This window comes from Fukomys damarensis, unplaced genomic scaffold, assembly GCF_012274545.1.
Source record: "Fukomys damarensis isolate Sample0158 unplaced genomic scaffold, DMR_v1.0_HiC HiC_scaffold_39, whole genome shotgun sequence".
Taxonomy (NCBI): domain Eukaryota; kingdom Metazoa; phylum Chordata; class Mammalia; order Rodentia; family Bathyergidae; genus Fukomys; species Fukomys damarensis.
This window is the reverse complement of record NW_022900951.1, coordinates 41,519,419-41,532,867: the sequence shown is the minus strand read 5'-3', so window position 1 is coordinate 41,532,867 and position 13,449 is coordinate 41,519,419. Positions and strand designations below refer to the sequence as shown.

Below are 13,449 nucleotides of genomic sequence, written 5' to 3'. Positions count from 1 at the left end.
GTGAGGCAGGTGGTGGCACCACTGAGCTAAATCCCCCACCTGTCTGCTTGCTTACTTTTTTTTTCTTTCTCTTTCTTTCTGTCATTCTTTTTCTTCTATCTTTCTGTCTTTCTTTCATTTTTGGCGACAGGGTCTTGCTCTGTAGTTCAGGCTGGTTTTAACTCACTATAGAGCCTAGACTGGCCTGGAACTCTCAGCAATCCTCCTGCCTCATCCTCCTGAGTGCTGGCATAACAGACGTGCACTACCATGCCTGGCTTGGCCTGAAACTTTCAATCCTTCTGCCTCAGCCTCCAGAGTAGCTGGGGCTGCTAGTGTGCACCACCTCATCCAGCTAGCCTTCTTAAAAACAGAGTTCTGGGGCTGAGTGTGTGGCTAAGTGGTAGAGCACTTGCTTCTTGCCTAGCATGCATGAGGCTCTGGCTTCCCTACCTAGCATAGGGAAACAAAACAAAACAGAGAACAAAAAAGATGGTATCTTGCCAAGTTCCTCTCCTGTAATGTTACTATTTTTCCTCTTGGAATTAAGTACAGTCAAGTCATCTGTATTTGTGGGTTCTGCATCCATGGATTTATCCAACAGCAGACAGAAAGCACCCCGCGTGTGTGTGTGTGTGTCTGTGTGTGTGTGTGTGTGTGTGTGGTATCTGTACTGAGGCTTAGAGGCTCTGGTCAGCATTCTCTAAACGATACAGTGTAACAACTATAACACATTTACATAGCATTCACATGGTATCCAGTATTGTGAGTAATCCAGAGAGGATTTAAAGTACACTGAGGCTGCCATTCTATGTGCCTCTTGGGCATCAGGCGTTTGGTGTGGGTGGGTATGTTTCCTGGAACCAACACTGTGGACAGCAAGAGACCACTGTCCATCCTTCTTAGTTGTTGGTTTCCTTTGGCAGTCTTTTCCCAAGTTCTTCTGTATATTTACCTGTATTCAAATGCTGAGGTTTTAAATTATACTGCCTGTTGGATTTTTACATAAGGTATACAACCATGTGATCAGCATCCCGGGCAAGATATAGAACTTTTCCATCATTGCAGAAAGCTACCTCAGAACCCTTCCCAGTGAATAGTACCCTCTCCACTCACCACTGTGATTCCAAACTTCTCATAGTTTTGTTTATTCTTCTTGTGGTGCTGGGGATTGAATCCAGGGCCTTTGCACTTGAGCTACATCTGTAGCCCGCCTCCCTTTTTATTTTGAGACAGGATCTTGCGAAGTCACTAAGTTGCCTGTGCCTTGCTCAGATCTTACTGCCCTGGTCTCCCAGGGTGCTAACATTACAGGTATGTTATCACCATGCCCAGCTGGCATGTTTGTGAGATTTATCCATGTTGATAGGTGCATCAGCATTTTGTCCCTTTTATTTTTTGAGGCAGGGTCTCCCAGTGTAGTTCAGGGTGGCCCTGAACTCACTGCATAGCCCAGGCTGGTCTTGAATTCACAGCAATTCTCTTGCCTCAGCCTCCAGCGTGCCCGGATTGCAGGCATGTGCTACCAGGTCTAGGAGTTCCCTTTTACTGCTGAATTGTATTTCACTGAATGAGTATACTGTATACTATGATTTTCAGTTCTCGGAACTTTTGGGATCATTTTCAATTTTTTGGCTATTATGAATACAGCTGCTATGAATATGCATTTGTCTTTTTGTTGGTGTTTTCATTTATGTTGGTTAAATAAGAGTGGAAATGCTGGGCCACAGGATGTTTAACTTCACATGAAAGTTTCCCAAACTGCGTATATACTATCATTAGTGAAGCATGAGGGCTCCTCGTTGGGGCTTCTAGAAGTGGTTTTCCGGGGTAGAAAGGGAAGGAAATGTGGGGGTGTCCGCTTAAAGGCACATCCATCCGGGGACTCAAGCTTAGGTGGCTTTTTTGTTCTATTTCCTCTCCCTCTTTTCCATCCCCATCCCAAACGAGCACACCCCACCTCTAGGGGCCCCCTTCTTTCTAGTTCTGTCTCCTATAGTGGATATGGGGTGGATCACAGCACAGCACCAACTGCTCTTCCAGTTGGCAACTGCCTCATAGGCATGTTTGTGCCCTGGGTGGGTCTGTATTTGCTCCTGACCCCATTCCAGGGTTTAGCCCTTCAAGGCCTGGACGAAGGCAACCCCAGCATCTTGTTCTACTGAACCCAGTTGAACATCAGAGGAGTGAGGTGCTGTGGTAATGAACAGCTGCGGAGGACAGAGACAATGGTGGACCTGAGTAATGCTGTGGAGGCAACCCTGGGACGCGGGATTTGTAAGCCAGAGCTTCTTCCTGAGGCCCTACCCTTGGGGTCTGCAGCATCTCGAGGTGCCCGAGTACCTGCTGTTTTCTCTATAGAGATAGACAAGGGCACTGTCACCAGCCCTAGGGATGGCAAAACAGGAGTTTGGTCTTGGGATCTTAGGGTAAATGAAGCTAGGGGTCAATGAGGACAGGGGAACAGAGGTTCCTAGTCCTGGCTCTGACGGGGGTTGGGGGGGCTTCAAGCCTGGTGGTGCTGGATTTCCTTATCTGGCAGGACCTGCTGGACTTTCAAGAAAGAGAGGAGATCTTGACCTGGATATTGTGGGTTGGGGTGCTGGCCAGAACCCCATGTTCTGGTAGCCACCACATATCAGAGACTGAATGTCACCCCAGCCATGCACTCTGGCCTCATAAAGCTCCTTATCCATCTATGTCTGTGTGGGCCACAAACTATGCTACGGCATGAGAAAGAAGAGATGAGAGATGCAGGCTTTTCAGCTTTTATTACAAAAAAGATCATAATTCCAGCCTAATTTCCCAACAAAAATCACCAACTCAAAGCTTGATTTGCTCAGGGAACTCTGCCAAGGGAGCAGGCTGGTTGACAGGAACAGAGCCTTCCCAGACTACCCAACATTGCATCCTCCTTTGCCCTCGATGGACACACACATCTGTAGAAGTTGCTCTTGCAGTTGCTCACTGGGCCTCGTTGAAGCGGGTCACCATTGTCTTGTGCAGTGTCTCCTTGTAAGACTCAGTCGAGGTGACCCCATAGGAGCTTCCCCTGGCACCCAGGCCAGAGCCCCGCACCCGTGTTTGGGCCTATGTGAGGAAGGCAGGCTCCATCAGGTTGGTATATGGGGTACAGAGGGGGAGTGCTGGGGACTGGGGCAGGCTCATACAGACTCACCTCAATGGGGGTGACAATGCCCTGTTTCTTGCGGCCCAGGCCACTGCCTTCTTTCCAACCCATGGCCTGGAGCATGCGACTGCCAATGTTGTCACTGCCCAGCCCATCCCGGGTGGGCTGCTCAAAGTCGCTGCAGGGGGTGGTATGGAGTGTAAGCAGAGTGGTCTGGCCATCGCCCCCCTCCCGCCACCCTGGCCCTGGCACTCACACGGAGGCCGTGGATATGCCACCATACTTCCTCCTCTTGGGCTCTGGTGGCTCAGGGATGCCGTATTTCTCCCTGCGTTCAGCTGCACGGTCCCGGTACTTCATTTGCTGAAAGGTTGTGGATGTGCATATATAAGAATGTTGGGGAGCTGGCTGCTGTTTTTAGGAACTACAGGCGTGGGCTCCCACGGGGAGCTTGATCTGGCCAACAGGTCACAGGCCCTAACACTGTGGGCATAAGCAGCCGAGTAGGGGAACTCGGAAGAGATCTCACAAGAATAGGACGACTGATGGCTGTCAGGATGTACCTGGCTAAAAACCTTGATGCCTCCCTGCCTGGGGGAACAGGTACCGAGAAGGAACAAAATGGATGGAACCCAGGAACGGGTCCCACCTCACCTCCATGTCGTTTTTCTCTAGTGCTTCTAGCTCATTTTCTGACAAGTGGGCTCGCCGGTGAATCTCAAGGTTTTGCTGCAGGGGGACAGGACACAGAGTAAGTGGCTGAGCTGGAGCTCAGGAGGGTTGGGATCCCTGACAACCCTCCCCGCAGTCACCTTGTGGAGCCCAGAGAGCTGCTGGTGACGGATGAGTGCTTCCTTGCTGGGGAACTGGCGCCGGCACAGCAGACAGGCTAGCTTCTGCCAGTCCGTGAGTTTCTCCTCCCGCTCAGGGCCCCCACGCTCCTGCTCTTCCTCGCTGTCACTCTCCCCGCTGTAGGCTGCCACCAGCCCCCGAGGTGGGCTCTACAGAGGGTGAGGGTGGGAGATAAGGCTTGGCCAGATCAGAGCTTCCTGGCCCCTCTCAACCCTGGCACTCACTGGGCGGTCGTCACTGGCCAGTTTTGGGAGATCCATGCTGGTGTGTTGTCTCTCAGCTAGCGCTCCCTGGGGTGGGGGACACAGATACTCAGGGCTCCACAGCGGGCCGGGAGGAATGAAAAGGCTGTAGGGCAGGGTGCACATGGGTGGCCACAACACACCTTCTTCTCGAGGATGGCATAGCCGGCATCTGCAGTGGCTGATTCTCGCCTTTCATCATCTCGCAGAGAGCTGATGGGCTGGAAGCTGTTTTTGAAGTTTTCTTTTTGCTTGTTGAGACTGCGGGCCCAGCGCTCCATGTCCTTGGCAATCTGGGTGAGACTCTACAGGTGAGACTTCCAGGAACCCTCAAACTGCCAGGCCCACTAACTTTATCCACTGACCCATGGTCTTGGTAGCAGCTCACCTTCCTTCCTGCCCTGCAGCCTCAAAGCCATGACTCTAGTCAGAAGTACCCCAGCAGGCGGCACTTGGCTCTGAGTGTGCCCCTCCACTTCTGACAGGCACACTTACTACATGCACACTTCGTACAATGCACAAGACTGCCTGTGGATCATTTTTTTGGGGTTTTGTTTGTTTTGTTTTGAGACAGTCTCACTATGTAGTGCAGGCTGGCCTTGAACTCATTGTGTAGCCCAGGCTGGCCTCACACCTGTGGTGATCCTCCTGTCTCAGCCTCCTCAGTGCTGGGATTATAGGAGTGTGCAACCATAACCAGCCTGTGTATCATTTTCATTTACATGTGTGACCTGATGCCACTTTACATGTTTTGTGTTTTTCCTAGAGCACACCACCATTTTTAGAGTTCCCTAGACTGCTGAGGGAATGCTTAGTGCTTGTTTTGGTTTGTTTTTTTCAGACAGGGCCTCAGTGTATAGTCCAGGTTGGCCTTGAACTCCCTATAATCTTCCTGCCTCAATCTCCCAAGTGCTGGGATTACAGGTGTGTAATCCACACTTAGCTTAGGGCTTGCTTCCAAGAGCTACACCCTCACGGTCATACCCTTCTTCCACAGACACAGGCTCCCTCCAACTGCCCACTACCACAAAACCTGGCATGGTTTCTTTCCTGTACATCTCCTCATGGGCCCATGAGAAGTCCTCTGGGATATACACACATCTACCAGCAGCGTGAGCTTTTCCACAGGGGACAGAGGAAAGCTGACAGGGCTCACTCGGATGACAAAAGCCACCTCACAGAGGTAGGCATCCCTGCTGTGTGTACCCAGGAGACTGCTCTGTCTCAAGAGGACTGTCTGGAGCAGTTAGTGCCCAAGCCCAGCTCCCTAGGCAGTAGGGACAAAAGATGACAGATCAAACACCAAACAGCCAGGCAGTGGCCCAGGATTCACCTGCTGAGCTGTCTTGGTCTTGTGCTTCTCCTTCTTCTCCTTGCCCTCCTTTGATGGTGCCCCTGTCTCTTTATGCCCATCGGCTGACTGCTCTAGGGCAGGTATGTAGGTCCGCCGCTCCCCATCCCAGTACAGGTACTGCTGGCTCTGAGCATTGTAGTAATACTGGGGGAGGGGAATAAGGAGGAGACATGAGGGAAGACTTCGAGGAGAGGACCCACTGGGCCAGCTGCTGTCCACCCCATTCCAACTCTCCCTGAGTTGCCCCATTGCCTGGGAGTTGGGATCATAGTAGAGGCCGGTCTGGGGATCATAGTAGTAGCCAGATGTCTCATCATACTGGTAGGTGGAGACGTCAGGAACAGCTGAGGGGAGAGGGAGAGGTTGAGGGGGCCACAACAACCCTACTTTGTTAAGAAGTCCCTACCCGCTACTTATAGGCTGTGACAACTTACGGTACTGGCTGTAGGACTCCTGAGCAGTGGGGCTGGTGGCCGGTGGTAGGGTAGAGCTGGGATGAGTCGGGCTCTGGAGCTCAGATTTGAGCACAGCGGGTGACATGATGGTGTATGACTAGCCATGGGAAAACAGGAACAGGGCTCAGTCTCTGCCAGTGCTAACTCTGCCCACCCAGGATACCCCTGGAACCTACTCACCTGGCTGTTGGCAGCAGTGCCCTGGCTGCTGCTTGCCTCAGCTGCCGATTGTTGATAGAGGCCAGGGGCAGCACCAGGCTGGGCACGGGAGAAAGCCTGTAGCGACACAGAGTCTGCCCCGGACTCTAGGGAGGCCTCGGGACCTGGAGGGAAGGACAAGGAGAGAGAAGGGTGCCCGTGAATGGTGGGGCATGGGACCCCAATGCCTGCAGGCCCCACCATAGGCACAGAGAGAGATGCCAGGGCTCACCTGCTCCGGCTGGGTCCCCTTTGGTTCCAGTGATGCCAGGTCCCTTGTTGCCCTTGAGGTAGCCGTGGGCATAAAGGGAGTCTGTGCCCTGGCTACTGCCATAGCCCTCATCCTGTTGGTAGTAGCTGTAGTCGACCGGTGGCTCCTCAGGGGCGGCCCAGGCACCCTCCCCACCCTGGGAGGCCTGAGAGGTAGGTGGAAGGGTCTCATTAGAACAGGAGGGGACAGGAAGTAGGAGGAACCTGCTAGAAGCATTTGTTCTACACATGGGGCTAGTGTTCTGACAGACAAGCATGCAGCCTTAAAAAATTAACACAAGTCAAGATGAGGGCCACCTGGCCATGAGAAGGGGCAGTGGCAAAACTGAAACTGAAAACAGGATGCGTGTGTGTTACATGTGTTGGGCATCAGACCAAGGAGGACACCCCATCCTTCTGATTTTTTGGGTTTGTGTGTGTGTGTGTGGTACTAAGGACAGAACCCAGGGGCATTCTACCCTGAAGCTATGTTGCCAGCTCTTTTTATATTGTATTTTGAGACAGGGTTTCACTAAGTGGCTCAGGCTGGCATGCACCGTCACATCCTCTCATTTGTTTTCTTTTTTGGGGGGGTGGTACTGAGGGTTGAACCCAGGGGCCTCCATACTGAGCTAAATCCCTAAGCCTTTTAAAATGTTTTATTTGGAGACAAAAGCCTTGCTAAATTCTCCAGACTGGGCTGAAACTTGCAATCCTCCTGCCTCAGCCTCCCAGAGTACTGGGATTACAGGTACGGGCCATTATGCCCAGCTTCCTTCCACTTCTTTAGTCTCTTCTTCCAATTATTTTCTGCTACTTATAAATTCCTTTCAAGAATGTGCAGTATATTATGTACATATTACATATATAATACAGCATATATACATGAGGAATACATTACACTTCATATCAATTCAGGACAATAAAGAATTCCACCCAACAGAACAGACTACTAGCCCCAAGAGTGCTGTCAGTGAAAGCCCAGGAGGTAACTGGGAAGGGAGCTGGAGAAGACAGAGGGGGAACAGACCAGGAGATCTAGAGAGCTGGGAATGGGGAAGGGTCCATGCCAATTGCTGCAGGGCTTTGTGTCCTTGGAGAGCAAGCCAGCCCTGCTGTTTGCAGAGGGTATAGCATGGTTGAGAAAGCCAGGTGTCAGGGTGCTGGGGTTCGAGGGGCTAAGTACCTGTGAGATGGCCCACTGGGCCGCAGCAATGGCAGTGCTGGCCACAGAGGCAGCGTTGATGCGACTGCCTTCGTTGGAGGCCATGTCCCTGGGGAGGATGTAGAGACTAGGAATGAAATGGGAGGCCTCAAGCTTGGGGGAAAGCTGGAAGGGGACATGGGGGGGAGCCCTGACCTCTTAGAACCCTTGGCAAACTCAACGTTGATGGTCTTGCCGTCAATGGTGAGCGGTGGGTGCAGGGCCTGCAGGATCTGCAGCAGCTGGGCTGCCTCCTAAGGGTGGAGGAGTGGCAGGGACAGAAGGGTCAGGCCCGGGGAGGCCCCCGGCTCCATTGCCCCATTTCCAGGATTGGGGCCGCGGTGTGGGTGGGGGAAGGGTCCCTCCTCCCCACCCTGGGGGCCGGGACCCCGGCTGCCCGGCCCCCCCCTGTGCCGCCCTCACCACGATGGTGGAGAGCTGGATGAAGGCAAAGCCTCGGTTCAGCTGGGTCTGTTTGTCCTTGATGACACGCACGTTGGAGGATGACAGCACCGCATAAGGTGCCAGGGCCCCCAGGATGGAGTCCATAGTGCTGTGTGGGTTCAGGTTGCGCAAAATGATGGCTGTGGGAAGGAAGGGGGCTAGCATTAGAGGGCACCCGCAGCAGCCTGCTCCAGCCCCCATGGTGGTTCCCCACTGTTCCCTGTCCTTTAGTCTCTCTGCCTGTGCACCCGCTGCTTCCTCCTGGATAAACTGTCGGTCCATGTGCCACTGCTCTCCTGAGAACCTCAGTGCAGCCTCTAAGGCGGGGTGGGAAGCTGATACTCCCCCTGCATCACGTGGCTACTCCCCACCCCCAATGGTGGAGCCCTACAAAGACCAAGCCTGCTCGCTACCATTTCTCTCTGGCCTTGCGGGCACAGCCCAGCCACCTCAGCACAAGAGGAAGAGGGAAGGAATGACTGACTCACTGTCGTTGGCATTCTCTGAGCTCGGCTCTGAGCCCTGTGACAGGGCTTGAGAGGCCAGCACTCCCTGGGCCTGGTAGGGCTGTGGCAGCGGGAGCAGGCCCTGGCTGAGCTCCCGCCCGCCCAGTGGCAGTGCCTGTGGATCCAGTCTTGTGCCGAGGGGCAGCTTCTGCTCTGCCTCTGTCAGGGATGATGGAGAGAGACTAGTGACAAAGGGGGAGGGTACACCGTTCATCAACCCCCAACCCTTCTCCCATCACCCTTCGCCCCATCCCCATGTCCTCGGGAGTGGAGGAAGGTAGGTAACTCTCACCTGACTTGGGCACACCACATTTGAAGCACTTCTCTCGGCGTTTGAAGTTCTGGACACCACACTGTGAGGCACATGCCAGGTAGTCAGGGGGCTTAGGGCTTTCCATGGCACCCAGCCTGGATCCAGAGATCCCCCACGAGCCCCATGACACCCCAGGAAGGGAGATCTCAGGGTAGGGATGGCAGGGGCTTTTTATTCTTGGTCCTGTGAATCTTCTTTTAGAGTCTCAAACTAGTCTACCTCCCTTAGCTCAGGAATCGATATTGCCCTCACTGCTTACAACTCCTGCCTCCTTGGCCTATCAACTTCTAGGAAGCCTGTTTCCCAAAGTCCCTCTAATGGGTCATCCATCCCAAGACTGGCTTCTCTAATCAGAAATCTTCAGTATTTCCTCCCTAGAAGCCACAACCCACACCTCTTCTATGTCTAGGAACGGGTTAGAATTATGATACTTTGGAGAAAGTTTTCTCAGACATTTCAGCCTCCAAAGACCTTCCTTCCGTCCACCATTTTGGAGAGGTACTAAGCACGGCTTCTGGGCCAGGCCCTGAACCACATGGCCAGAAAATATGGCCTCTGTAGGTCACACCGACAAAGGTTGGGGGAAGGGAGCAGGCTGAGGGGTACAGCTCACAGGGCTGGGCCCAGTCGAGGGAGGTTTCATAGAAGCAGGGTGTTAGATATGGGAGGTCTAAAAGTTTGGTTTTGCTGGGAAGGGATTCCTAGCAAACAAAACAATGGATTTTCTGTAGCTGGGGAAAGGGGGCAAGCAGAGAGGCAAAAGCTGAGGCTGAGAAGGAAAAGATGATGCCAGGTGACAGAAGATTTAATGCTTAAACTCAGAACCATGAGGGTCTTGGGCAGAGGAGAGGCATGGTCAGAGCTGGGTTTCAGCTGCAGGGGAGAATGGGAGAGAGGCAAGAGGCCAACATGTTCGTGAGGGCTCCATAGCAATAGTGAAAGGGCATGAGGGTTGGTGTGAGCAGTGGGGATGGTGAGGGAGGGAAGGTGGCATTTCTGAGATGGAAGAGACAGAACCTGGTAACCAATGGTATGTGGTGCAAAAGAGAAGAAGGAGGTGAAGAGAACCCTGGTTTTGAGGAACATCTGAAAATATAGGGGGATGAAATGCTGCTCTCATTTTGGCCGTACCTCTCCAGAAAGGCTGAACACTGGCCTTCTGATGAGACTTTTTTTGTTTGTTTGTTTCAATGACTCACGCTACTCCCCTATGCAAGCACTTCTCTGGGAGAGGGCTGGGGGGGCCTCCACTACCTCTCAATATTCCCATCAGATTTTGGGACTCACAGATGGCTATGGGGGGCACTGTGGAACTTCAGAGCTAGCCCCCAAAGCAGACCTGAGGCCACCAAGGCACCTGTGGTCCCTCTGATCAGGAGCAAGTCTCATAGGCCCACTCTCATAGGCCCACTCTCATAGGCCTACCTCTCTGAGCCTCACCTTCCTCTTGGGGACTGTGGAGGCCATCACAGAACCTACATGCTGTACCTACCAGGCTCAGGTTTGAAGTGGCTATGTGAGGATGGCCTTCAAAGTTGAGTCACCTACATGGGCCCTCAGAACACTTCATGCTTTTAACAATCACAATGAACATTTACACTGGGCTATGGACCTGTGCTACCCTTCCATTGACAGTTTCACCCCCCTAATGACCTCCAAAGTCCGTGCAGCTTTGAGCTGGGGAAACTGAGGTAGAGAGTGAATAAGCCCCTCAGGCACCATCAAGGCAGACCTGTGACAATCTGACTGCAGCTACTTTCACTCTGAAGCCCACATTCTAAACACCACACACATGAGGCCTACACTGTTCCTGATTAGTCACTTTAGCCTGGCTGGTGAGAGCTGGAGAGCCAGTCCTTGGCACCCATGCCTCCTCACGGGAGGCGCTACCTCTCTTTCCATAGCACCTGCCACGCAGCACCCTGGTACCTTGTTACACAGCCAGTCCTCATTGATCTTGGGCTTGGGGTCGCTGTAGTGCATGGACACCTTCTGGCCCAGAATGTTGAGGGAGTGCTGTGGGAAAAAGCAGAGCACAGTGAGGCCCAGGCAGCAGTGCCCCACGCACCGTTTCAGCAAAGGAGAAGAGAGTGAGCGAGCCCTTCAGCTGGATGGATGAGGGACAGGGAACGGAGGGAGGTCGGAGAACGGACGGAGGGAAGAAGGAAGGGAGGGAGGGAAAGCGCCACAGCTCTTGGGCGCAGCTGCTCGCTGCTTTACCGGGCACACACGCACACACGCATGTGAACACACATCACCAGGCACACAGTGCTCGGCTGACCGACGCCTGCCGGACAGTGGTGAAAACCCCCACTCGGCCCTGACACTCCCAGGCCACACCCAGGGCCAGCACTACACGGGCTACACTTGGGGATGGGGGGGGGAGGGGAGAGAAAGAAAGAGAGAACGCACACACGCTAGTGCTGGAGAAGGGGAAAAAGAAAGAGCCATATTTAACAGACGGCATTTTCTGCCATGAGGCCGCCTTCCAAGGCTGGCTGGGTCCTGGGCCCACCGCACTAGCTTATCCACCTGCACAGCCGACCCCAGGGTGACTTCTGCTAGGACCCTCCACTTCACCACAGCTGCCCCTTCCTCCCCAGAAGCTTTTCTCCATGCTCTACATTAGGGACCTGAGCTGGAGCGGAGGGGCCTAGGCAGAACCTTGGGTCTCAGAAGGTCCCAGTGCTGCTGCTGGCTGGGGATGCCATGCCAGGCTAGGGGAGCAGGCTCCCTTGTGGCTGACGGCAGGGCCCCCTGATGCCTCCTGTGGGTAGGGTGGAAGGGGAGGGCTGGGCAAAGTGACTCTAGGGTGTCAATAAAACTATCACACTTGACCCGAACTTTCGACCAACACAGTAGAGCTGTCCCTTTGTATGGAACTCAAAGGGCCAAATTCACATGCAGGGAGAGGGCTGACAAAATGGGTCTCCCTAGTTAGTGTGCCAACAGCTATGTTCCCCAATGGTGGGACTTCCCATAGTCCTGAGAATGCAATGAAGTCCCACCTTGGGCTGACTTCAGCGTAGGGTGGTCCCCTGGGACCCACCCCACAAGTGCATGGGGGCATGAGAAGCTAGGGAGCAAGCCCACCCTGGCAGCTCCTTCTCAGAGAGCTCAGCCAGGAGAGGTGGCAGGTAGCACTAGTGCCTGGCAGTGGGAAGGGGCTGGAGGTAAGTGTGGGCTCTGGATGGGAAGCCCAGTGGGGTAGCGAGAGATGGGAAGAGGAGATAGTGAGGGTCAGGGTCAGAGAGAGGGGCTGGGGGATGGGACACAGGGCCACAGGGCAGGGAACTGTGTCCGTAAGAATCAGGCGATGGGGAGCGCTCGATTACAAAGTAGTATTTGTTTGGGGGGGGGGTTCAAGTGCGGCAAAGCAACCTGATTGGCTTCCATCCATCGTGTAGCGTCCTGCAAGTGACTAAACTCGACGAAGGCGAAGCCCCGGCTCTGACCTGGAGACAGCATTCAGATACAGACGCAGTGGGTTAGTCAACAGCTTTGGACACACGACGTTCCCGGGGGCGGGACCCGAGGGGAGAGGACCAGGGGTAGAGAGGGAAGAGGGAAGAGGAGAAAGGAAGAGATAGAAGAAATCAGAGAAAGAGTAGGGATGTAGAAGGCAAGGTAATGGCCAAGAGGGAAGGGGGAGAGAGAAAAATAGAACAGGAAAGAGATCAGGGTAGGGGAAGAGACACACCCCCCAAAAGGGCAGAATAAGGGAGAGATGAGGCTCAGGCAGACCTGCCTGGCCAGTCTGGGTTGACAGAGATGGAGAGAAGCAGTGGGGAGGGAAAGGATACAAGGAGAGATCTGTCTCCAAAGGATGAAGAAGGGCAGGCTGCTGGCTCCACATAGGCCAGAGCAAATCACCCAAGGGCAGGCCCAGCATAAGGTCAGGGGTGCGCAGGAGGGGGCATGGAGCAGGTGTTTAACTGAAGGAGCAAAAGAAAAGCTAAGGCAGGCTTCCCTGTGAGGCTAGAAGGGCTCCCATCCCATGGGGAACTGGGTAGTTAGGGACACAATCTCATCTGTCTTAACCACGGTGCTAGGGAAGGGGGGGGCCTCACTAGGGAGCCACCTTAGGACCATGGCAGGGGATTACAGTCACCAACAGTCTAGATCCTCCCAGACAGAAGGAGAACGGTGGCCATGATTGCCCAGGAGGATCTCAGAGGTAAGGATCAGCAGGTGCCTGAGAGAAGTGTCCAGGGCTGTTGCGAGGCTGCACTGGATACCTCCTTGGGAGAGAGCCCCAGAATTGGTCCATGTGTGGACTGGCTGGAGTAAAGCAGAGCAAGACCTCCATGCCACCAAGAGAGACTCTAGGCCTGGCCATGGCTGGCGAAGGGGGCTGGGGCTTGAGACCTCAGGAAAGCATCTCCTTCAGAGGTGGGAACACAGGGAGACCCGGGATGTGGCAGGGTTGAGGGCATGCTTGATCTCCAAAAGAATCAGCATTAGAGTGCAAAGGAGGATGGAATGGTAAAATCAGAGAGAGAAAGACAGATGGAGAGAGACTG

General features: G+C 53.8%; 1 protein-coding gene across 5 annotated transcripts in view; it reads right to left on the bottom strand.

The window, feature by feature from the left end:
* Positions 1–2,738: 2,738 nt before the first annotated feature.
* Positions 2,739–13,449, bottom strand: part of Rbm10 (RNA binding motif protein 10) — a 31,188-nt gene continuing 20,477 nt past the window's right edge. For 3 of the 5 annotated variants that reach the window (XM_010643496.1, XM_010643498.1, XM_019210553.1), the window contains 19 exons: positions 12,308–12,381; positions 10,856–10,942; positions 8,906–8,966; positions 8,596–8,772; positions 8,087–8,247; positions 7,820–7,917; positions 7,646–7,733; positions 6,443–6,626; positions 6,193–6,335; positions 5,992–6,109; positions 5,810–5,901; positions 5,537–5,701; positions 4,347–4,496; positions 4,186–4,251; positions 3,922–4,110; positions 3,764–3,838; positions 3,366–3,472; positions 3,158–3,287; positions 2,739–3,069 (listed from right to left, as the gene is read on the bottom strand). In XM_010643496.1, coding sequence (XP_010641798.1) covers positions 2,944–3,069; positions 3,158–3,287; positions 3,366–3,472; positions 3,764–3,838; positions 3,922–4,110; positions 4,186–4,251; positions 4,347–4,496; positions 5,537–5,701; positions 5,810–5,901; positions 5,992–6,109; positions 6,193–6,335; positions 6,443–6,626; positions 7,646–7,733; positions 7,820–7,917; positions 8,087–8,247; positions 8,596–8,772; positions 8,906–8,966; positions 10,856–10,942; positions 12,308–12,381 — 2,291 coding nt within the window. In that variant the 3' untranslated portion in view covers positions 2,739–2,943. The remainder of the gene's footprint in view (positions 3,070–3,157; positions 3,288–3,365; positions 3,473–3,763; positions 3,839–3,921; positions 4,111–4,185; positions 4,252–4,346; positions 4,497–5,536; positions 5,702–5,809; positions 5,902–5,991; positions 6,110–6,192; positions 6,336–6,442; positions 6,627–7,645; positions 7,734–7,819; positions 7,918–8,086; positions 8,248–8,595; positions 8,773–8,905; positions 8,967–10,855; positions 10,943–12,307; positions 12,382–13,449) is intronic. The other 2 variants (XM_010643497.1, XM_010643499.1) reach the window with 1 other exon arrangement.